The 25,012-nt window shown below is 45.2% G+C and overlaps 1 protein-coding gene across 1 annotated transcript in view; it reads left to right on the top strand.

Annotated features, from left to right (window-relative positions):
• Positions 1-25,012, top strand: part of LOC135552398 (oxysterol-binding protein-related protein 10-like) — a 146,418-nt gene that overhangs the window by 37,557 nt on the left and 83,849 nt on the right. The window contains exons 3-4 of the mRNA XM_064983982.1: positions 4,242-4,321; positions 17,440-17,511. Of these exons, the coding sequence (XP_064840054.1) occupies positions 4,242-4,321; positions 17,440-17,511 (152 nt within the window). The remainder of the gene's footprint in view (positions 1-4,241; positions 4,322-17,439; positions 17,512-25,012) is intronic.

Consider the following 25,012-nt stretch of genomic DNA (forward strand, 5'->3'; position numbering starts at 1 on the left):
GACGAAATTCGAGCAAGTGTTGCCTTCCAGAGAGACATCAGAGATTGTAACAGTCTCTTTCACGGAAACATGGCTCCCTCGGGATACATTATCGGAGTCAGTACAGCCACACGGTTTCTTCACGCATTGCGCCGACAGAAAAAACATCTCTCTGGCAAGAAGGAGGTTGGTGGTGTATGCCTTATGATTAACGAGTCGTGGTGTGATCATAATAACATACAGGAACTCAAGTCCTTTTGTTCACCTGACCTAGAATTCCTTACAATCAAATGCCGACCGCATTATCTACCAAGAGAATTCTCTTCGATTATAATCACAGCCGTGTATATCCCCCCCAAGCAGACACCTCGATGGCCCTGAAAGATCTTCATTGGACTCTATGTAAACTGGGAACCACATCCTGAGGCTGCATTTATTGTCACTGGGGATTTTAACAAGGCTAATCTGAAAACGATGCTTCCTAAATTTTTATCAGCATGTGTGACCCGGGCTGGCAGCATTCTGGATCATTGCTACTCTAACTTCCGCGACGCATACAAAGCCCTCCCTCGCCCTCCTTTCGGCAAATCTGACCACGACTCCATTTTGTTGCTCCCAGTCTATAGACAGAAACTATAACAGGAAACGCCCGAGCTGAGGTCTGGTCAATGCTGGTCCAACCAATCTGAATCCACACTTGAAGATTGCTTCGATCACGTGGTCTTGGATATGTTCCGGATAGCCTCGGACAACAACATTGATGTATACGCTGATTTGGTGAGTGAGTTTATTAGCAAGTGCATCAGTGATGTTGTACCCGCGGTGACTATTAAAACCTTCCCCAACCAGAAACTGTGGATTTATGGTAGCATCACAGCAAAATTGAAAGTGCGAACCCCTGCTTTTAATCATGGCGACCGGAAACATGACCGAATACAAACAGTGTAGCTATTCCATCCGCAAGGCAATCAAACAAGCTAAGCATCAGTATATATTCAAAGTAGAGACGCAATTCAATGGCTCAGACACAAGATGTATGTAGCAGGGTCTACAGTCAATCACGGATTATAAAAAGAAAACCATCCCAGTCGTGGACATCGACGTCTTGCTCCCAGACAAATTAAACAACTTCTTTGCTCGCTTTGATGACAATAAAGTGCCACTGACACGGCCTGCTAACAAAACCTGCGGGCTCTCCTTCACCGCAGCCAACATGAGTAAAACCTTTAAACGTGTTAACCCTCGCAAGGCTGCCGGTCCAGATGGCATCCCTAGCCGCGTCCTCAGAGCATGCGCAGACTAGCTGGGCGGTGTGTTTACTGACATATTCAATCAATCCCTATCCCAGTCTGCTGTTCCCACATGCTTCAAGAGGGCCACCATTGTTCCTGTTCCCAAGACAGCTAAGGTAACTGAGCTAAATGACTATCCCCCCATAGCACTCACTTCCGTCATCATTAAGTGCTTTGAGACACTAGTCAAGGATCATATCACCTCCACCCTACCTGACTCCCTAGACACACTCCAACTTGCTTACCACCCCAATAGGTCCACAGACAACACAATCACACTGCACACTGCCCTAACCCATCTGGACAAGAGGAATGTCTATGTAAGAATGCTGTTCATCGATTACAGCTCAGCATTTAACACCATAGTACCCTCAACTCGTCATTAAGCTCGAGACACTGGGTCTCGACCCCGCCCTGTGCAACTGGGTCCTGGACTTTCTGATGGGCAGCCCACAGGTGGTGAGGGTAGGAAACATCTCCACCCATCTGATCCTCAACACTGGGGCCCCACAAGGGTGCATTCTCAGCCCTCTCCTGTACTCCCTGTTCACCCATGACTGTGTGGCCATGCACGCCTCCAACTCAATCACCAAGTTTGCAGACGACGCTACAGTGGTAGGCCTGATTACCAACAATGACGAGACGGCCTACAAGGAGGAGGTGAGGGCCCTCGGAGTGTGGTGTCAGGAAAATAGCCTCACACTCAACGTCAACAAAACAAAGGAGTTGATCGTGGACTTCAGGAAACAGCAGAGGGAGCATCCCCCTATCCACATCTATGGATCAGTAGTGGAAAGTTTTAAGTTCGTTGGCGTACACATCATGGACAAACTATAATGGTCCACCCACACAGGCAGCGTGGTGAAGGACGCGCAATAGCACCTCTTCAACCTCAGGAGGCTGAAGAAATTTAGCTTGTCACCAAAAACACTCACAAACTTTTACAGATGCACAATCGAGAGCATCCTGACGAGCTGTATCACCGCCTGGTACGGCAACTGCTCCGCCTACATCCGTAAGGCTCTCCAGAGGGTAGTGAGGTCTGCACTACGCATCACCTGGGGCAAACTACCTGCCCTCCAGGATCCCTACACCACCTGATGTCACATGAAGGCCAAAAAGATCATCAAGAACAACAACCACCCGAGCCACTGCCTGTCCACCCTGCTATCATCCAGAGGGCGAGGTCAGTACAGGTGCATCAAAGCTAGGACCGAGAGATTGTCGATATAAAGAGAACCTACTTTGATGCGAAAAGTGCAAATCAATCCCAGAAAAACGGCAAAGAACCTTGTGAAGATGCTGGAGGAAACAGGTACAATGTCCACAGTAAAACGAGTCCTATATCGACATTACATGAAAGGCCGCTCAGCAAGGAAGAAGCCACTGCTCCAAAACCGCCATAGAAAGCCAGACTATGGTTTGCAACTGGACATGGGGACAAAGATCGTACTTTTTGGAGAAATGTCTTCTGGTCTGATGAAACAAAAATAGAAAAAAAAATAGAATGCCAAAAATAGAATGACCATTGTTATGTTTGGAGGAAAAAGGGGGATGCTTGCAAGACGAAGAACAGCATCCCAAACGTGAAGCACGGGGTTGGCAGCATCATGTTGTGGGGGTGCTTTGCTGCAGGAGGGACTGGTGCACTTCACAAAATAGATGGCATCATGAGTGTGGAAAATTGTGGATATATTGAAGAAACATCTCAAGACATCAGTCAGGAAGTTTGGAAGCTTGGTCACAAATGGGTCTTCCAAATGGACAATGACCCCAAGCATTCTTCCAAAGTTGTGGCAAAGTCAGTGTATTGGAGTGGTCATCACAAAGCCCTGACCTCAATCCTATAGAAAATGTGTGGGCAGAACTGAAAAAGTGTGTGTGAGCAAGGCCTACAAACCTGACTCAGTTACACCAGCTTTGTCAGGGGGCATGGGTCAAAATTCACCCAACTTATTGTGGGAAGCTTGTGGAAGGCTACCCAAAACAAAACCATTTGACCCAAGTTAAACAATTTAATGGCAATGCTACCAAATACTAATTGAGTGCATGTAAACTTCTGACCCACTGGGAATGTGATGAAAGAAATAAAAGCTGAAATAAATAATTCTCTCTACTATTATTCTGACATTTCACATTCTTAAAATACAGTGGTGATCCTAACTGACCGGAGACAGGGAATTTTTACTAGGATAAAATGTCAGGAATTGTGAAAAACTGAGATTAAATGTATTTGGCTAAGGTGTATGTAAACTTCTGACTTCAACTGTATGTGCATGAGCTCTAATATGCATATGATCATTTTTGTTAATCACCCTAGAAAGCTCTGTCCGTTTCGTTGTGTTAGGCTTTGAAACGACATTGACAGCAACCATGTTTTCCACTGTTTCAACCTGTTGTTGAACTTCTTTCTTCATATTGATCAATCACAGTGAGGTGAGTTTTAAAGGCACAGTACTATTTTGAATGGTAAATGTTTGTGTTTTTTGATAGCATTTGCATTGATATCAGTGGTTAGAGGGACGATGGCGCCCTGAGTACCAGGCCATCAGCGACCTGATGGTCATTAGCTAGCTGGGTACTACCAGCACGTGTCCAGATTGCGTAAGAGGTCACATGGAATTTTACTGCGGTCATGACTACCGACAGCCCTACCAGTGAGTCACTTTTTTACATGTTTGGTGTTTGGATAGCAGGCCGTCTTTGGGCCTGTGAGAGCTCCTCACACAGACACCGATGCATACCCTGACCCTTTAATAGAATACACAGCACATTGGTTGATAATGTGTCAGACACAAATTGGATGCCAATCTGAAATGTGATAGTCATCACAAAATGTATGTCATTATGTTTTGCACATCTATTGACATGACCATGAACTCGTGTAATGATGATGTCCTATTTCTCCCATTGTGATGATGATGGTTATCGGAAATGAACATTTGATTCTCTCCTTTTGTTTCTCCGTAGCATCCAATGCCAAAGAGCAACGATTCTGGATGAACCAACTCCAAGCATGTGCCAGACGCCACTCCGACAGCAGTGCCAAGGTGTTTACAACTCGTGCACACACACACACACACACACACACACACACACACACACACACACACACACACACACACACACACACACACACACACACACACACACACACACACTGCAGTCACAACTAAGCTCTAGCTCCTGGCATATGTCCCTAAGGAAGAGCCGTGCAGTGACAGGGAAGCCTTGACTTCCATTTAGTGATGAATATACCACTGAGTTTACAAATCGCATCGCAGGCATTTCCCTCCTCTGTAAGCACAGCTCAGATTTATATAATTACTTGGGTTCAGGCACTTTGGAGGAAATGACATTGCTGTTAATATGGCTTTGAACAAAGGGCTTGAATGGACAACTACGGTATTAGTGTAAGGGTCAGGAGTGGGAGAAAGGCTGTAGTTTGAGAAAGCAGCTTTGTGGTTGTGAGATTTTGTCGCAAACCACTGCTTTTGTTGGGTGCATTGTTGGCACACAGCAAATGCTCTTTTCTATAGTGGTTGGATTTTGGAAATATTTAGCTTTCCTGCAGCCTCAATGCACACAGCAGGAAAAATAGATAGCATTCATATACAGTGCATTCGGAAGGTCCGTTACAGCCTTTTTCTAAAATAGAATAAGCCTTATTTTTTGTCGATTTTCCTCTTCAATCGACACACAATACCCCATAATAACACAGCAAAATCTGTTTTTTAGAAATGTTTGCAAATGTATTAAAATTTATAAACTTAAATAACTTATTCACATAAGTATTCAGACCCTTTGCTATGAGACTCAAAATTAAGCTCTGGTGCATCCTGTTTCCATTTACCTGTGGTAAATTAAATTCATTGGACATCATTTGTAAAGGCGCACACATCTGTCTATATAAGGTCCCACAGTTGACAGTGCATGTCAGTGCAAAAACCAAGCCATGAGGTCAAAGGAATTGTCCGTAGAGCTCAGAGACAGGATTGTGTCGAGGCAACGATCTAGGGAAGGGTACCAAAAATGTGTGCAGCATTGAAGGTCCCCAAGAACACAGTTTCCCCCATCATTCTTACATGGAAGACGTCTGTAACCACCAAGATTCTTCCTAGAGCTGGCCACTCGGCCAAACTGAGCAATCGGGGAAAATGGGCTTTGGTCAGGGAGGTGACCAAGAACCCTAGTCACTCTGACAGAGCTCCAAAGTTACTCTATGGAGATGGGAGAACCATCCAGAAGGACAGCCATCTCTGCACCACTCAGGCCTTTATGGTAGAGTGGCCAGACGGGAGCCACTGACAACCCGCTTGGAGTTTGCCAAAAGGCACCTAAAGGACTGTCAGACCATGAATGCCAAGTGTTATGTCTGGAGGAAACCTGGCACCATGAATACAGTGAAGCATGGTGGTGGCAGCATCATGCTGTAGGGATGTTTTTCAGCGGCAAGGATTGGAAGACCAGGATCCAGGAAAAGATGAACGGAGCAAAGTACAGAGATCCTTGATGTAAACCTGCTCCAAAGCACTCAGACTGGGGCAAAGGTTCTCCTTCCAACAGGACAATGACCCTAAGCACACAGCAAAGACAACACAGGAGTGGCTTCGGGACAAGTCTCTGAATGTTCTTGAGTGGCCCAGCCAGAGCCTGGACTTGATCCCGATCTAAAGTCTCCGGAGAGACCTGAAAATAGCTGTGCAGTGACGCTCCCCATCCAACTTGACCGAGCTTGAGAAGATATGCAGAGAAGAATGGGATAAACGCCCCAAATACATGTGTGCCAAGCTTGTAGCGTCATAACCAAGAAGACTCAAGGTTGTAATCGCTGCCAAAGGAGCTTCAACAAAGTACTGAATAAAGGATCTGAATACTTACGTAAATGTGTTATATTGCCATTTTAAAAATATATAAATACAGTACCAGTCCATAGTTTGGACAAACCTACTCATTCAAGGTTTAAAATGTATTTTTACAATTTTCTACATTGTAGAATAATAGGGGAGACCTCAAAACTATGAAATAACACATATGGAATCATGTAGTAACCAAAAAAGTGTTAAACACATTTTTCGAAGTACAGTGGGGCAAAAAAGTATTTAGTCAGCCACCAATTGTGCACGTTCTCCCACTTAAAAAGATGAGAGAGGCCTGTAATTTTCATCATAGGTACACTTCAACTATGACAGACAAAATGAGAAAAAAAATCCAGAAATCACATTGTAGGATTTTTAATGAATTTATTTGCAAATTATGGTGGAAAATAAGTATTTGGTCAATAACAAAAGTTTATCTCAATACTTTGTTATATACCCTTTGTTGGCAATGACAGAGGTCAAACGTTTTCTGTAAGTCTTCAAAGTTTTCACACACACGCTGGTATTTTGGCCCATTCCTCCATGCAGATCTCCTCTAGAGCAGTGATGTTTTGGGGCTCGGGCGGTGTGTTTGGGATCATTGTCATGCTGAAAGACCCAGCCAAGTTTCATCTTCAATGCCCTTGCTGATGGAAGGAGGTTTTCACTCAAAATATCACAATACATGGCCCCATTCATTCTTTCCTTTACACGGATCAGTCGTTCTGGTCCCTTTGCAGAAAAACAGCCCCAAAGCATGATGTTTCTACCCCCTTGCTTCACAGTAGGTATGGTGTTCTTTGGATGCAACTCAGCATTCTTTGTCCTCCAAACACGACGAGTTGAGTTTTTACCAAAAAGTTATATTTTGGTTTCATCTGAACATATGACATTTTCCCAATCTTCTTCTGGATCATCTAAATGCTCTCTAGCAAACTTCAGATGGGCCTAGACATGTACTGGCTTAAGCAGGGGGACACGTCTGGCACTGCAGGAGTATTATCTTTTATACTGATAACAAGTTCAAACAGGTGCCATTAATATAGGTAACGAGTGGAGGACAGAGGAGCCTCTTAAAGAAGAAGTTACAGGCCTGTGAGAGCCAGAAATCTTGCTTGTTTTTAGGTGACCAAATACTTATTTTCCACCATAATTTGCAAATAAATTCATTAAAAATCCTACAATGTGATTTTTTTGGATTTTTTATTCCATTTCGTCTGTCATAGTTGAAGTGTACCTATGATGAAAATTACAGGCCTCTCTCATCTTTTTAAGTGGGAGAACTTGCACAATTGGTGGCTGACTAAATACTTTTTTGCCCCACTGTAGCTACCCTTTACCTTGATGACAGCTTTGCACACTCTTGGCATTCTCTCAACCATCTTCATGAAGTAGTCACCTGGAATGTATTTCAATTAACAGGTGTGCCTTTAGGAATTTCTTTCCTTCTTAATGCATTTGAGTCAATCAGGTGTGTTGTGACAAGGTAGGGGGGTATAGAGAATATAGTCTGGGAGTATAACAGAACTCATATGGCAGGCTAAAACCTGAGAACAAATCCAAACAGGAAGTGAGAAATCTGAGGTTGGTATATATTCAACCCATTACCTATTGAAATCCCCTTGAGATATGAATGAATATGAAGATGAAGATTCACCTCCTAGGGCTTCCACTAGATGTCAACCGTCTATAGAAATTTGAATGAGGCTTCTACTGTGTTGTGGGACTGAATGAGAGGGGAATGAGTCAGACTACTGGCAGAGAGCCAGTTCCAGGTCACGCGCATAACGCATGATATCTTCCTGCGTTCTGATCCTCCTCAAGACACAAAGGAATTCTCCAGGTGGTACTTTATTGAAGATTTATGATAAAAACATCCTAATGATTGATTCTGTACTTAGTTTGAAATGTTTCTTCAACTTGTAATATAACTTCTTGAAGATTTTGTCTGAAAAAATGGTTTACCAGCTCCAGCGTTTGGATAGGTGTACCAAACGAGCTAACAAAAGTAGTTAATTTGATATAAATAACGGACATTACCGGACAAATCAAGCATTTATTGTGGACCTGAGATTCCTGGGAGTGCATTCTGATGAAGATCATCAAAGGTAAGGGAATATTTAGCATGTAATTTATGGTTTATGTTGACCACAACATGGCGGCTAATTTGACTTGATTGTTCTGTGCGCCGTCTCAGATTATTGCATGGTTTGCTTTTTCCATAAAGTTTTTTTGAAATCTGACACAGCGGTTACATTAAGGACAGGTATATCTATAATTCCATGTGTATAACTTGTATTATCATCTACATTTATGTTGAATCGATGTGGCTAAGCAAAATCATTGGATGTTTTTGGAACTAGTGAATGTAACGCGCCAATGTAAACTCAGATTTTTTTTATATAAATATGAACTTTATCAAACAAAACATACATGTAATATGAAGTCCTATGAGTGTCATCTGATGATGATTAATTTTATCTCTATTTGTGCTTTTTGTGACTCCTCCCTTTGGCTGGGAAAATGGCTGTTTTTATTGTGGTTTGGTGGTGACCTAACATAATCGTTTGTGGCGCCCTGCACTTTCACTGGCTGTTATCATATCATCCCGCTAACGGGATTGCAGCTCAAAGAGGGACATGAAGGTCAGTCAATCTGGAAAATTTCAAAGACTTTGTAAATTTCTTCAAGTGCAGTCGCAAAACCATCAATGCCCTATGATGAAACTGGCTCTCATGAGGACCGCCACAGGAAAGGAAGACCCAGAGTTACCTCTGCTGCAGAGGATAAGTTCATTAAAGTTACCATCCTCAGAAATTGCAGCCCAAATAAATGCTTCACAGAGTTCAAGTAACAGACACATCTCAACATCAAATGTTCAGAGTAGACTGCATGGTTGAATTTCTGCAAAGAAACCACTATTAAAGGGCACCAATAAGCAGAAGAGACTTGCTTGGGCCAAGAAACACGAGCAATGAACATTAGACCGGTGGAGTTTTGGTGGTTCCCACCATGAAGCAGGAAGGAGGAGGTGTGGCGGTATGGTGGTGTGGAGGTGCTTTGCTGGTGACACTGTCAGTGATTTATTTAGAATTCAAGGCACACTTAAGCAGCATGGGTACCACTGCATTTTTCAGTAATACGCCATCCCATCTGGTTTGCGCTTAGTGGGTCTATCATTTGTTTTTCAACAGGACAATGACCCAACACACCTCCAGGCTGTGTAAGGGCTATTTGACCAAGAAGGAGAGTGATGGAGTGCTGCATCAGATAACCTGGTCTCCACAATCACCCGACCTCAACCCAATTGAGATGGTTTGCGATGAGTTAGACTGCAGAGTGAAGGAAAAAAAGCAGCCAACAAGTGCTCAGCATATGTGGGAACTCCTTCAAGAATGTTGGAAAAGCATTCCAGGTGAAGCTGGTTGAGAGAATGCTAAGAGTGTGCAAAGCTGTCATCAAGGCAAAGGGTGGCTACTTTGAAGAATCTGAAATATAAGTTTTTATTTGTTTAACACTTTTTTTGTTTTGTTTACTACATGATTCCATGTGTTATTTCATACTTTTGAGGTCTTCACTATTATTCTACAATGTAGAAAATAGTACAAATGAAGAAAAACCCTTGAATGAGTAGGTGTGTCCAAACTTTTGACTGGTAATGTTCATTTGAAATAATTTATTAAAAAGCTGTTTTTACTTTGTAATTATGGTGTATTGTGTGTAGATTGATGAGGGGATTTTTACATTTTTTAAATACATTTTAAAGTAAGGCTGTAAGTCAAGTAGTCTGAATACCTTGCCGAATGCAGGGTATCCAGTACCCTTGACTAACTACACGTTTTGTTGTGTTACAACCTGAATTCAAAATGTATTAATTTAGATTGTTTTGTTTCACCCATCTACACGCAAAAAAAAGAATACTTTGTTCTACCTTAAATGGTTTACAGAGTTAATGTTTACAGTTAATTCATTGATCTGTATCTAAAACTATTTTTCATTTACAGTTATTTACAAGAGTCATTTAATTAGAATTCATGTGATGAAGATTGAGAGAACTATGTACATATTTCTGTTGTTTTGGTTATTATTATTATTGGATTACACTATTGACCGTTGGAGGCTGGTGACTTGAACAATTGAGGAGGATGGGAGTCCCACGGTATAGGTACGGAACGCACGGTGATGACAAAGTGATTACTGCTCACATGTCAAAGCTGCTGAATCGCACTCTTGTAAGGAAATCCTCTGACATAGATGCATTAAGGCAGCTATATGATGAATGTGAAATTCAGATTAGGAGCTTAGAATCACTGGGTGTAGTGTCAGAATCCTATTGAAGCCTACTATGCCCAATCTTACTGCAGATGATTCCAGAGAACATAGCTCTTGACTATAGTCGTCAGAGGGGAGTAGAGGATAGTCCATTTCCTACAGAAAGAGGTTCAGACCAGGGAGATGACCAAGAACATGCAACCTACAGAAAGAGGTTCAGACCAGGGAGATGACCAAGAACATGCAACCTACAGAAAGAGGTTCAGACCAGGGAGATGACCAAGAACATGCAACCTACAGAAAGAGGTTCAGACCAGGGAGATGACCAAGAACATGCAACCTACAGAAAGAGGTTCAGACCAGGGAGATGACCAAGAACATGCAACCTACAGAAAGAGGTTCAGACCAGGGAGATGACCAAGAACATGCAACCTACAGAAAGAGGTTCAGACCAGGGAGATGACCAAGAACATGCAACCTACAGAAAGAGGTTCAGACCAGGGAGATGACCAAGAACATGCAACCAACAGAAAGAGAGCAAACCATGGAACACGTCATGCTTCTCCAATGAAATGAAAACAAAATGACCCAACATGCCATCTACTGCGGCACTGCACACAACCTGGTAGTAGGAACAAAACTGTCTATTCTGTGACATTGTAGACCACAAATCCAAAAACTGCACAGACCACAATATTGCTGCACGCAAGGAGAAAAAGTGAGACTAAAGAAAATTTGAAGATGCTTTGTATGTTTAGGACAAACACACAGCATAATTCTCTTACTGTGTGTACCAGTAAGAGGAGGGAGGTGCAACCCCTATTGTTTCTGCAGAAGCTGTTGTTTCCTCAGTTATTCCCCACTTAGTGAAGATGAAACCAGATAGACAGAGCACTGTGTTGCTACAAATGGCAAAGACATGGGTAGAAGGCCCATTGGGCAGGAAGATGGCTCGTTGCTTATTAGATGGAGGCAGTCAGAGAAGCTTCATACATGAAAACCTTGTGAAGAGGTACTCACTCTTCCCAACTTCTGCTCCAGCAACGTCCTAACAGAACACATTGAAGAGAATGTCTGGGACAATCAGCAGAGAATAGGGAGAGAGGCAATTGAAACCCCACAAGTGTGCACAGCTGTGATGAAGGTTCCTGGTGAACAGATTCAACATGAGCTCAATAGAAAGGGACTGCAGCTCGCAGACCTTCCAGGAGATGACAATGATCCTGAACTCTCTGTCCTGATAGGAGCAGACTACTACTGGCAGATGGTATCAGGCCGAGTGGAGCGACTGACAGAGACACTGGTTGCTTTAGAGAGCACCTTTGGATGGTAGGTGCAGGGATCCGTGTCCATGTCAAGTGTCGCCGAGGCAAAATGCATGTTCATCCCACTTGATGAAGACACACTAGACTTCAAGCAACTGCATGCATTCTGGGAGCTTGAGTCTCTGGGTATCACCAGCGAGGAAACAACACAGAATCCAGAGGTAAATGAGGCTTTACAGAGGTTCGAGAGTACAACCACCTTCAAAGATGGACTAGACCATGTGGAGTTGCCATGTAAACAACAAATGCCAGAACTCCAAGACAACTATAAAATCTCCAAGAAACGGTTTGAAGGTCTGAAGAAAAGACTGAAGAAGGGTTTGACTTTGTACCACAGATACAATGTAGTTGTGGAGGACTACTTACAACAGGATATGGCATAGGATGTGACCAAGGACAATGCATCAAGCGCAAACAACATGAAATACTCCTCCATTCTTGCTGGCAGCTACAATCAGGAAGCACCTGAAACCAATATGAAACAGAACAACCAGAAGTCACTCTATGTAGATGACTTCATTGCAAGTTCACACGATGTTGAAGAGGCTTACTTTATGACAACTGCAAAACGAATGGTGTTGACTGCAGGCACAGACCTCTGCAAGGGGATGACTAACTCTCCTGATCTGAAAACAAAATGGGAGGGGAGTTCGACAACTTACCACCCGTTGATGCTAGAAACACAAGGAGTAGTGCTCAAAGCTTTAGGTTTAGTGTGGAGACCGGGACCACGCATCTGCACGCATCTTCAAACCTCTTTTGCTTCCTGATCCCCTTCAACATCAGGGTCAAGTAAATGCTCCAGGAAATATGGGAGAGAGGACTCAGCTGGGATGAAGTGACCATCTGAACTGACATGAGAATGGCAACCGTTGTGTTCAGAACTAGTCACGCACTGAAACTACACGTGTTCTGTGACGCAAATGAAAGGGCTTACAGTGCTGTAGCTTACATGCAAGGCGAATCACAAGACAGAGGAACAATGACAAGTCTAGTCACATCAAAGTCTAGGGTAGCCCCACTCAAGAAAATTACGCTACCATGCCTGCAGCTCATGGGAGCTGTGATTGGAGCGAGAATAGCAAAAAACCTCATGACCACACTGAAAATGGAACAAAAACGGATCTAAATGTGGACAGACTCTATGATTGGATTTGCAGCTCACGAATGTAAACAGTTTGTCGCAAACAGAGTGCCAGAGATCCAGTCCCTGACCAATCCAGAGTCATGGTCAAATATGAAAGGGAAAATAAATCCAGCCGACATCCCTACAAGAGGACAAACTGTTCAAAACTTGACACAGAGCCAGCTATGGTGGAATGGACCCAGCATTCTGACATCACCCCATTAGTCGGAGGAGACTGATGACGACAAGGATCCAGAGGAGGTGGATGCAGAACTCAAGTCCAGTGACCTGGTGACTGTACAGCTCACATCAAACAGCACAGACATCACTGAACCCGTGTTGGAGCTTGAAAGGTACAGCAAACTGAAGAGTGTTGAGTGACCGCCTGGATAAAGAGATTCATAGCCAATGTTCATACAAACATGAAGATGCAAGGTGGACTGACTGCTGACGAACTGTTCAAGGCAGAAAACTCAGCACCCAAAGCTCAACAAGGAGGAAATGGCAAGCAGATGGGAAGTACAGGCAGAGACTTGTGACCAGCTTCTGGAACAGCTGGTGAAGAGACTACTTGCTGGATCTAAAGTCAGCACACCTCTGTGACACACCACACAGCCCACCCCACTGAAAGTGAGTGACGTTGCAATCATCGGAGAAGATAACACACCTAGACAAGCCTGGAAACTAGGGAAGTTTGGGGAACTGTTTCCAGGCCGAGATGGCCTAGTTAAGTCATGTTCAGTTCGAACTGCCCCAGGGACTTTGTTGAGGAGACCTATTCAGTTGATATACTGCTTAGAGATGTAGATGAACACAGGATGTTGTAGCTTAAATGGGTTACAGAGTTAATGTATACAGTTAATTCATTGAGCTGTATCTAAAGATATGTTTCTTTTACAATTCTTTACATATGTACAAGAGTAATTGTATTAGAATTCATGTGATGGATATTGAGAGAACTATGTTCATATTTCTGATGTATTAAATTACGCTATTGACCGCAAGTACCAGAATGCCTTGCGACCGGAAGTAAAAAAATATATGTAAAAAAATAATAAAGCGATAGAGTCAGTTATGTACAAGTGAACCAGTATTATTAATAAAAATAAGCTTTCATCCCACAACTGACGACCTGAGTCATTACTTTGAAGTTAGTTATTCTATATACCCATAACATGATGCAGCCACCACCATGCTTGAAAATAAGAAGAGTGGTACTCAGTGATGTATTGGATTTGCCCCAAACATAACACTTTGTATTCAGGACATAAAGTGAATTTATTTGCCACAGGTCTTGCATTTTTACTTTAGTGCCTTAATACAAACTGGGTGCATTTAAAAAAAATAATAATAATAATTCTGTACAGGCTTCCTTCTTTTCACTCTGTCATTTAGGTTAGTATTGTGGAGTAACTACAATGTTGTTGATCCATCCTCAGTTTTCTCCTATCACAGCCATTAAACTTACCATTGGCCTCATGGTGAAATCCCTGAGCAGTTTCCTTCCTCTCCGGCAACTCGGTTAGGAAGAATGCATGTATCTTTGTAGTGACTGGGTGTATTGATACACCATCCAAAGTGTTATTAATAACTTTACAATGCTCAAGGGGATATTCAATGTCTGCTTTTTAATTTTTCCCCCTTTTACGAATAAATGCCCCTTTCAAGGCATTGGAAAACTTCCCTGGTCTTTGTGGTTAAATCTGTGTTTGAAATTTACTCCTCAACTGCGGGATGTTACAGATTATATTTGGGGTACAGAGAGGTAGTCATTCAAAAATCATGTATTATTGCATACAGAGCCCATGCAATGTATTGAGTTTTTAAGCCACATTTCAATCCTAAACTTATTTAGGCTTGCCATAACAAAGGGGTTGAATTCTTACTGACTCAAGATATTTCAGCTTTAATTTTTTATTAATTTGTAAACATTTCTAAAAACATAATTCCACTTTGATGTTATGGGGTATTGTGTGACACAAAATCTAAATGTAATCCATTTTAAATTCAGGCTGTAACACAACAAAACGTGGTCAAAGTAAAGGGGTGTGAATACTTTCTGAAGGCACAGTGCTTTCTGCAGACATGAATACCATCACCTCGCAGAATGATCCTCTCTATTAGATCCCATCTTATCTTGGCACCCCTCGTACACCTGCTCCTCCCACCGCTACCCCTCTAACTCTCCTGCCATCTCCTCCCATAGGGCTCTGCAGCTGCTCCAGTTGGCCTTATGTGAGACAGCTACTCACTTTGAGTACAGTATCATCCCTGATTCTCTGCCTGTTTGAGTGTGAAAGCGAAGTTGGGGTACGTGCCACCTGGCAATAGCTTTGAAGGGGAACCCTTCCAAACCTATAAACCCTTTTTGATTTTGAAAGCTTTTGTCTGTGAAAGTCATATTCACATCGAGGTCGCGGTGATTCAGGACTGCCACCCGAGTGTTTAGTTTTTTAAATTCTACTACATCATATTGTGTTGTTTTTGTAAGAAAATGTTTCAGCAAATGGCCTATTCTTCAGCATACTGTGTAGTGTTGTTTTTTTTCTTCATTTCCTTTGCTCCATGTCCTCAGACTGATTGTGTGAGTGCACCGCAGCAGTTTACATTCAATGCCCTCTCTGTCTGTCTGCATCTTCTCTCTCTCTCTCCCATGATGCATCACCCCCATTTCCTCCACCCATGCCTCGTGGCACTGTGTTTCCTGTAAAAAAAGAAAGAACATTTTTCTTATATAAATGAGTTGATGTTCAGCCAGTGCCAATGTAGACTTGAGGAGTGTATATCATTTGCTGAAGTATGGCTGGTTATGGACTCCCATAGGGCCCTGCAGCTGCTACAGTAGGCCTTATGAGTCAGCTATTCCCTTTGAATACATTATCATCCTTGTTTCTCTGCTTGGGTGTAAGAGGTAACCTGGGTACGTGCCACCTGGCAATAGCTTTTAAAGGGAAACCTTTTTGATTTCAAAAGCTTTTGTGTGGGGAAAGTCATTCACATCGAGGTCATAATGACTCAGGACTGCCACCGGAGTGTTTTGTTTTTTAACTCTACTCCAGCGTATTGTGTTGTCTTTGTTGGAAAATGTCTCAGCAAGTAGCCTATTCTTCAGTGCTGTGTTTCTATCCCTTTACTCCCCCCCCCCCCACCTCCATCTCCTCATGTCCTCAGACTGATTGTGTCCCTTTCCTTCTCCGCCCCCACCATCTCTCCATGTCCCCAGACTGATTGTGTCCCTTTCCTTCCCCCCCCCCCACCATCTCTCCATGTCCTCAGACTGATAGTGTGCCTTTCCTTCCCCCCCCACCATCTCTCCATGTCCCCAGACTGATTGTGTCCCTTTCCTTCCCCCCCCACCATCTCTCCATGTCCTCAGACTGATTGTGTCCCTTTCCTTCTCCCCCCCCCACCATCTCTCCATGTCCCCAGACTGATTGTGTCCCTTTCCTTCCCCCCCCCCCACCATCTCTCCATGTCCTCAGACTGATTGTGTCCCTTTCCTTCTCCCCCCCCCACCCTCTCTCCATGTCCTCAGACTGATTGTGTCCCTTTCCTTCTCCCCCCACCATCTCTCCATGTCCCCAGACTGATTGTGTCCCTTTCCTTCTCCGCCCCCACCATCTCTCCATGTCCCCAGACTGATTGTGTCCCTTTCCTCCCCCCCCCACCATCTCTCCATGTCCTCAGACTGATTGTGTCCCTTTCCCCCCCCCCCACCATCTCTCCATGTCCCCAGACTGATTGTGTCCCTTTCCTTCCCCCCCCCACCATCTCTCCATGTCCTCAGACTGATTGTGTCCCTTTCCTCCCCCCCCCCCCCCACCATCTCTCCATATCCTCAGACTGATTGTGTGAGTGCACCGCAGCGGTCTACAATCAATGCGCTCTCTGTCTGTCTGCATCCCCTCTCTTTCTCCCATGATGCATCACCCCCATTTCCTCCACCCTTGCCTCGTGGCACAGGAACTCTCAGAAATATTCTTCCTGTTTCCTGACAAAAAGACATTCCGAAAGACCCGTTTTCCTTATGTAAATTAGTTTGTTTTCAGCCAGTGCCAATGTAGACTTGATTTGGGGAATGTTTTGAATTTGCAGAAGTATGGCTAGTTATGGACTCCTGCTCTCTTGGTATGTTAGATAAGAGGATAGCAAACCACCATCTCTGGCGCTCCAGTTCAGCCCTGTTGTTGGTCTGTGCTGGCTCTGCACTGTCTGTCTGGGGTACATTGGTTCTCCATTTGACAGTGGAGCCAGTGGAGTGTCAGCCTCATGATGGAGTTATCCCATCCTCTGGGTCTCTGCTGTGGGCCTTGACAGCCTGGTTTGGAAGTCACTGGGTTGTGGAGGAAACGGTAGAGATTCAGAACCTACTGTATAGTAGTGAGCCGACTAGTTAATTTTAACAGCAGGAGGATGAAACTTAATCCGTTTTGCATCTGGGTCATGTTCAGTAGGGCACATATTTATGTTTTCCATTACAAAACTAACTTTTCTTATTGGACAAGTTCAGGTAGTATCTTTCCATTTCCCAACCTACTGAACATGACCATGTACTGAGTTCTCTGTTATTTTGTGTTTGGCCTTAGGTGTGGAAGTTGAAGGGGTCGGATGAGCATCTGAATGTGGAGAGAACGACGGGAGGCAGCCAGGAGGGGCTGGTGAGTCCCGATGCACCCATCCACACCTCAGCTACTGACTCTGTACAAACAACTGGCCCAGCACAATCACCTGCCTACTTTCAGCTCTCTATATACTGTAGGCATACATACACTTATACCGTTGTCTTTATCTCTAGTTGTGTCCTGGTTCTCACTTTCTGCACTCATCCATATATTTAAAAGTAAAGAAAACGCCTTTATATTATTGGATACCCGCTTGAAAAATGTAATTGCAAACTCTCAAACCACATTCACGTTTTTAAAAAGTGCTGCACAGTTGAATAGATTGAGAAGCCCAATTCCACTCCCTAACTTGGATCAGCAAGGGAAAGGCTCCCAAAAGAAGAGGGGGCAGAGCAAGATGAGGATTTTTTTTCTTGTCTAAAGCAGTTTTTTGGGGGGATTCCTGTACTGTGACAGAGGGCACAAGTTGTCATTACCATGCAACCGTAGTAGTCTAATCGCGTCTAAGCTTCCCATTCTACTTCAGTGAATGAGTAGTGCATCTCCTCCGAAGGCGAAGATATATTCCTGGCTTAGCATACACCATCTACAATGACTCCATGTTAGCCTGAGCACTGAAATACACTTGGGGAATGAGGGCATTTTTGTTCTACAGTATTTTATCTCCAATGCTGGGTGTACAACTGATAAGTGAACGTCACTTTCCTCAGGTTAGCTGCTTATTTATGCTTTCGGTGGAGTTGAACACTTTATTAAAAAAGCTGTCAAGCATTTCATACTAGGGCTTTTATGGTGAGTGTATTGCCAACACAGCACACCACGAGCCATGAACGCAGTCAAATTCCACGTGACCGTTTAGTCACGGTAACTAGGCTTCTCCGAGCTCTGATGCTGCTGATGATCAGTAGTAGCCTACCAAACTGGCTAACGTTGTGGAAATATTGGTTCAATAATATCTCTCAGATACTGGAACCTGTGGATTCAAATAGACTTTATTACAAAGTAACAAGCAGAGTTGGTCCATTGACCAACTGCCGGACTCTGTTTCAGTCCACTCTTTTTATACAGTTTCATGTTTATTCAAGTTTCATAGTCCCTCCACTTTATGCTAATAACCATATCCCCTCGGCTTTACTCCACCATTGTTTCCAAATCTAAGTTCTTTACTCTAGGCGGGGTTTACCCTCCCCTCTAGTTCTTTGGATCAATTATATTGGTGGCGCACCTATACATTATTTCCAGAAAATAATAAGTACAGATTACTGTAGGCAATTATAAGATTGCTACATGCCATTATCGGACTATAATATTACTACGGGCCATTCTAGGATTAAGTACAGATAACTATAGGCCATTATAGAATTATACAAATAAATACACTTAATCCCAGATTACACACAGTGCCTTTGGTTACTCCCTTTTAGAGCTGTTCAGCCTTTTAACAAGAAACACATTCTCTTAACAGAAAGCACCCATATATTCCCCCCTTTTGGGATTTACGTCCCAACCCTTAAATTTGATCCAGTACAAGTGAGAAGGAGAAGCACCTTCTGTATTTATTGCTATGGAGGCAATTTGCCTCCCTTTCTCCTTATCGACCGTTGCTCCTCTTCCTCACCCATACTGGGGAATCAGGACCAAACCTCTCCTTTCACATATAGCTAGAAAGAAGTAAAAGATCCATCCTCCAGCCAATTGTCCTTTAACACACTGTGTATAAGCATGTGCATGCATTGCTTTGCCTTGCCCAAGGTTCTCAGTTATGTAGAATAAAATAAAAACAATCAACTCAACCTCATAAACCCTTATAACATCGTTCTCAATATGACACCTAAACATGTGACCCTCCCTCGCGGTCACCTCTCCAACAACCATTTTAGCATAAGCGTTAAACATGTCGGAGGATTAAAGGCATGGTCCGTGGACTCTTGTAACCGGAAAAACCCTATGTTACATACATGTTTAGACAAAACAAATTCTCAGGTCGTCTAACATCATTTATAGTATCATTCAACAATTGATATACTGAATATATGTATATTCACTAAACACACTATTCATCACAATACAATGGGCAATCACCCCTTTAACACATTGCACAATCCAATGGTTCAATATAATGATAATATCCATCTCTTTCTTTCCATCCCATTGGGCACCACTTACAATACCCTCTTTTAGGGCACTGTTGGTGCCAATGTGCTCCTACATTCTGTTGAAACCTGTGATCAGGATCCTCATTATCCTTGACATAGTCCGGAACTGGATATATGTCAGGAAGTTAACCATCTATTTCAGTCTCTAACAATTGTTGTTGATAGGTAGGATAGCCTAGTGGTTAGAGCGTTGGACTAGTAACCGGAAGGTTGTGAGTTCAAACCCCCGAGTTGACAAGGTACAAATCTGTCATTCTGCCCCTGAACAGGCAGTTAACCCACTGTTCCCAGGCTGTCATTGAAAATAAGAATGTGTTCTTAACTGACTTGCCTGGTTAAATAAAGGTAAAAAAAAAAAAAAAAAAAAAAAGGTACGACAAGCCACACCTCCCCCTGGAGCCACTCCCCATAACCGTGCAGGATTTCCAAATGGACAGTCCAAAGGTTGTCTTTTAGCATTACGTACATGGTTTTCCCTGTTTGTTGGTGTATTGTGTCATGTCTTGTTATGTCTGTTCCTGTCCTTTCTCTTCACTCTGTCTCTCTCTGCTGGTCTTTTTAGGTTACCTTCTCTGTCTCTCATTCTTCAGCTGTTCTACATCTCCCCTAACTAGCTCATTCACTCTTTCTCACCTGTTCTCTCTTCCCCCTCTGATTAGGTCTCTATTTCTCTCTCTGTTCCTGCTACTTTCAGTGTCTGATTCTTGTTTGTGTTTTTCATGCCAGAAGCAAGCTGTCGTCTCGTTTGCTTCCACCTTGTCCTATCCTGTCGGAGTCTGCCTGGCAGGTGCATCCTGCATTATACTAACGTTCTTTTTGTTCCATTGACAACGTTGGAAGAGGATTTATGCCATTCCTGTTTTTTCATTAAAGAACTCTGTTTTCTGTTAAAACCGCTTTTGGGTCTTCACTCAAGTACATAACAGAAGAATCAGACCAAGAATGGACCCAGCGGCTCCGGACCCTTTTCACTCCGCCGTCGAGATCCAGGGAGCGATGCTAGGCAGACACGAGGAGGAATTGTCTGCTGCTCGACATGCCGTTGAGACCCTGGCCGTCCAAGTCTCCGACCTCACAAGACGGGTTCACCAACTCCACCTCGATCCACCACCCACTTCCAGGGTTTCCGAGTCTCCGGAGCCCAGGATCAACAACCCGCCGTGTTACTCTGGGGAGCCCACTGAGTGCCGCTCATTCCTCACTCAGTGTGACGTGGTGTTCTCTCTCCAGCCCAACACTTACTCCAGGAGCGCAGCCCGCATCGCCTACGTCATTTCTCTCCTTACCGGACGGGCGCGTGAGTGGGGCACGGCAATCTGGGAGGCGAGGGCTGAGTGTATTAACCAGTATCAGGACTTTAAGGAGGAGATGATACGGGTTTTTGACCGTTCTGTTTTTGGGGAGGAGGCTTCCAGGGCCCTGTCTTCCCTATGTCAGGGGAATCGATCCATAACGGATTATTCTATTGAGTTTCGCACTCTCGCTGCCTCTAGTGACTGGAACGAGCCGGCTTTGCTCGCTCGTTTTCTGGAGGGTCTTCTCGTCGAGGTTAAGGATGAGATCCTCTCCCGGGAGGTTCCTTCCAGTCTGGACTCCTTAATAGCTCTCGCTATTCGCATAGAGCGACGGTTTGATCTTCGTCGCCGAGCACGTGGAAAGGAATTCGCGTTCTCCGTTGCTCCCCTCTCCACATCACTGCCACCTGCCGCATCACTGCCACCCTCCTCCGCCGGCTCGGATGCTGAGCCTATGCAGCTGGGGGTATCCGCATCTCGGCCAAGGAGAAGGAACGGAGAATCACCAATCGCCTCTGTCTCTACTGCGGCTCCGCTGGTCATTTTGTCACCTCATGTCCAGTAAAAGCCAGAGCTCATCAGTAAGAGGAGGGCTACTGGTGAGCGCAACTACTCAGGCCTCTCCTTCTGGATCACGCACTACCTTTCCGGTCCATCTCCGCTGGCCCGGTTCATCTGCTTCCTGCAGTGCCTTGATAGACTCTGGGGCGGAGGGCTGTTTTATGGACGAGACCTGGGCTCGGGAACATGACATTCCTCTCAGACAGTTAGGGGAGCCCACGGCCTTGTTCGCTTTAGATGGTAGTTCTCTCCCCAAGATTCAGCGTGAGACGCTGCCTTTAACCCTCACTGTCTCTGGTAATCATAGCGAAACCATTTCTTTTTTAATTTTTCGTTCACCTTTTACACCTGTTGTTTTGGGTCATCCCTGGCTAGTGCGCCATAACCCTTCTATTAACTGGTCTAGTAATACTATCCTATCCTGGAATGTTTCTTGTCATGTGACCTGTTTAATGTCTGCTATCCCTCCTGTTTCCTCTGTCCCTTCTTCACAGGAGGAGCCTGGCGATTTGACAGGGGTGCCGGAGGAGTATCACGATCTGCGCACGGTGTTCAGTCGTTCCAAGGCCACTTCTCTCCCTCCACACCGGTCGTATGACTGTAGTATTGATCTCCTTCCGGGAACTACTCCCCCCCGGGGTAGATTATACTCTCTGTCGGCTCCCGAACGTAAGGCTCTCGAGGATTATTTGTCTGTTTCGCTCGACGCTGGTACCATAGTCTCCTCCTCCTCTCCCGCCGGAGCGGGGTTTTTTTTTGTTCAGAAGAAGGACGGGTCCCTGCGCCCATGCGTGGATTATCGAGGGCTGAATGACATAACAGTTAAGAATCGTTATCCGCTTCCTCTTATGTCTTCAGCCTTCGAGATCCTGCAGGGAGCCAGGTTTTTCACCAAATTGGACCTTCGTAACGCCTACCATCTCGTGCGCATCAGGGAGGGGGACGAGTGGAAGACGGCGTTTAACACTCCGTTAGGGCACTTTGAATACCGGGTTCTTCCTTTCGGCCTCGTTAACGCTCCAGCTGTCTTTCAGGCACTAGTTAACGACGTCCTGAGAGACATGCTGAACATTTTTGTTTTCGTTTACATGGACGATATCCTGATTTTTTCACCGTCTCTCCCGATTCATGTTCAGCACGTGCGACGCGTCCTCCAGCGCCTTTTGGAGAACTGTCTTTATGTGAAGGCTGAGAAGTGCACTTTTCATGCCGCCTCTGTCCCTTTTCTCGGTTCCGTTATTTCCGCTGAGGGCATTAAGATGGATCCCGCTAAGGTCCAGGCTGTCATTGATTGGCCCGTTCCTAAGTCACGCGTCGAGCTGCAGCGCTTTCTGGGCTTCGCTAATTTCTATCGTCGTTTCATCCGTAATTTCGGTCAGGTGGCAGCTCCCCTCACAGCCCTTACTTCTGTTAAGACGTGCTTTAAGTGGTCCGTTTCCGCCCAGGGAGCTTTTGATCTTCTTAAGAATCGTTTTACATCCGCACCTATTCTTGTTACACCTGACATCTCTAGACAGTTTGTTGTTGAGGTTGACGCGTCAGAGGTGGGCGTGGGAGCCATTCTTTCTCAGCGCTCTCTCTCTGACGGCAAGGTCCATCCTTGCGCGTTTTTCTCTCATCGCTTATCGCCGTCAGAACGTAACTATGATGTTGGTAATCGCGAACTGCTCGCCATCCGCTTAGCCCTAGGCGAATGGCGACAGTGGTTGGAGGGGGCGACCGTTCCTTTTGTCGTTTGGACTGACCATAGGAACCTTGAGTACATCCGTTCAGCCAAACGACTTAATGCGCGTCAGGCTCGTTGGGCTCTGTTTTTCGCTCGTTTCGAGTTTGTTATTTCTTATCGTCCGGGCTCAAAAAACACCAAGCCTGATGCTTTATCTCGTCTCTTCAGTTCTTCTGAGGTCTCCACCGACCCCGAGGGGATTCTCCCTGGGGGCGTGTTGTCGGGTTGACTGTCTGGGGAATTGAGAGGCAGGTAAAGCAAGCACTCGCTCACACTCCGTCGCCGCGAGCTTGTCCTAGGAACCTTCTGTTCGTTCCCGTTCCTACTCGTCCGGCCGTTCTTCAGTGGGCCCACTCTGCCAAGTTAGCCGGCCACCCCGGCGTTCGGGGTACGCTCGCTTCCATTCGCCAGCGTTTCTGGTGGCCCACTCGGGAACGTGACGCGCGTCGATTTGTCGCCGCTTGTTCGGTCTGCGCGCAGACTAAATCTGGGAACTCTCCTCCTGCCGGCCGTCTCAGACCGCTTCCCATTCCCTCTCGACCGTGGTCTCACATCGCTTTAGATTTTATCACCGGACTGCCTTCATCAGCGGGGAAGACAGTTATTCTTACGGTTGTCGATAGATTCTCTAAGGCGGCTCATTTCATTCCTCTCGCTAAGCTCCCTTCTGCTAAGGAGACGGCTCAGATCATTATCGAGAATGTTTTCCGAATTCATGGCCTTCCGTCTGACGTCGTTTCCGACAGAGGCCCGCAGTTCACGTCTCAATTTTGGAGGGAGTTTTGCCGTTTGATTGGGGCTTCCGTCAGTCTCTCGTCCGGCTTTCATCCCCAGTCTAACGGTCAAGCCGAACGGGCCAATCAGACTGTTGGTCGCATTTTACGCAGTCTTTCTTTTCGTAACCCTGCGTCTTGGTCAGAACAGCTCCCCTGGGCAGAGTACGCCCACAACTCGCTTCCTTCGTCTGCTACCGGTCTATCTCCTTTTCAGAGTAGCCTCGGGTACCAGCCTCCGCTGTTCTCATCTCAGCTCGCCGAGTCCTGCGTCCCCTCCGCTCAGGCTTTTGTCCAGCGTTGCGAGCGCACCTGGAAGGGGGTCAGGTCGGCACTTTGCCGTAATAGGGCGCAGACTGTGAGGGCCGCTAATAAGCGTAGGACCAAGAGTCCTAGATATTGTTGCGGTCAGAGAGTATGGCTCTCCACTCAGAACCTTCCCCTTAAGACAGCTTCTCGCAAGTTGGCCCCGCGGTTCATTGGTCCGTTCCGTATTTCTCAGGTCATTAATCCTGTCGCAGTGCGACTTCTTCTCTCGCGCTATCTTCGTCGCGTTCACCCGGTCTTCCATGTCTCCTGTGTTAAGCCCGTTCTTCGCGCCCCGCTCGTCCCTCCCCCCATCCTTGTCGAGGGCGCACCCATCTACAGGGTTCGTAAGATTTTGGACATGCGCCCTCGGGGCCGTGGTCATCAGTACCTAGTGGATTGGGAGGGGTACGGTCCTGAGGAGAGGAGTTGGGTTCCCTCTCGGGACGTGCTGGACCGTTCGCTGATCGATGATTTCCTCCGTTGCCGCCAGGTTTCCTCCTCGAGTGCGCCAGGAGGCGCTCGGTGAGTGGGGGGGTACTGTCATGTCTTGTTATGTCTGTTCCTGTCCTTTCTCTTCACTCTGTCTCTCTCTGCTGGTCTTTTTAGGTTACCTTCTCTGTCTCTCATTCTTCAGCTGTTCTACATCTCCCCTAACTAGCTCATTCACTCTTTCTCACCTGTTCTCTCTTCCCCCTCTGATTAGGTCTCTATTTCTCT

Source organism: Oncorhynchus masou, chromosome 13 (assembly GCF_036934945.1).
Source record: "Oncorhynchus masou masou isolate Uvic2021 chromosome 13, UVic_Omas_1.1, whole genome shotgun sequence".
In the NCBI taxonomy this organism is placed as follows: Eukaryota; Metazoa; Chordata; class Actinopteri; order Salmoniformes; family Salmonidae; genus Oncorhynchus; species Oncorhynchus masou.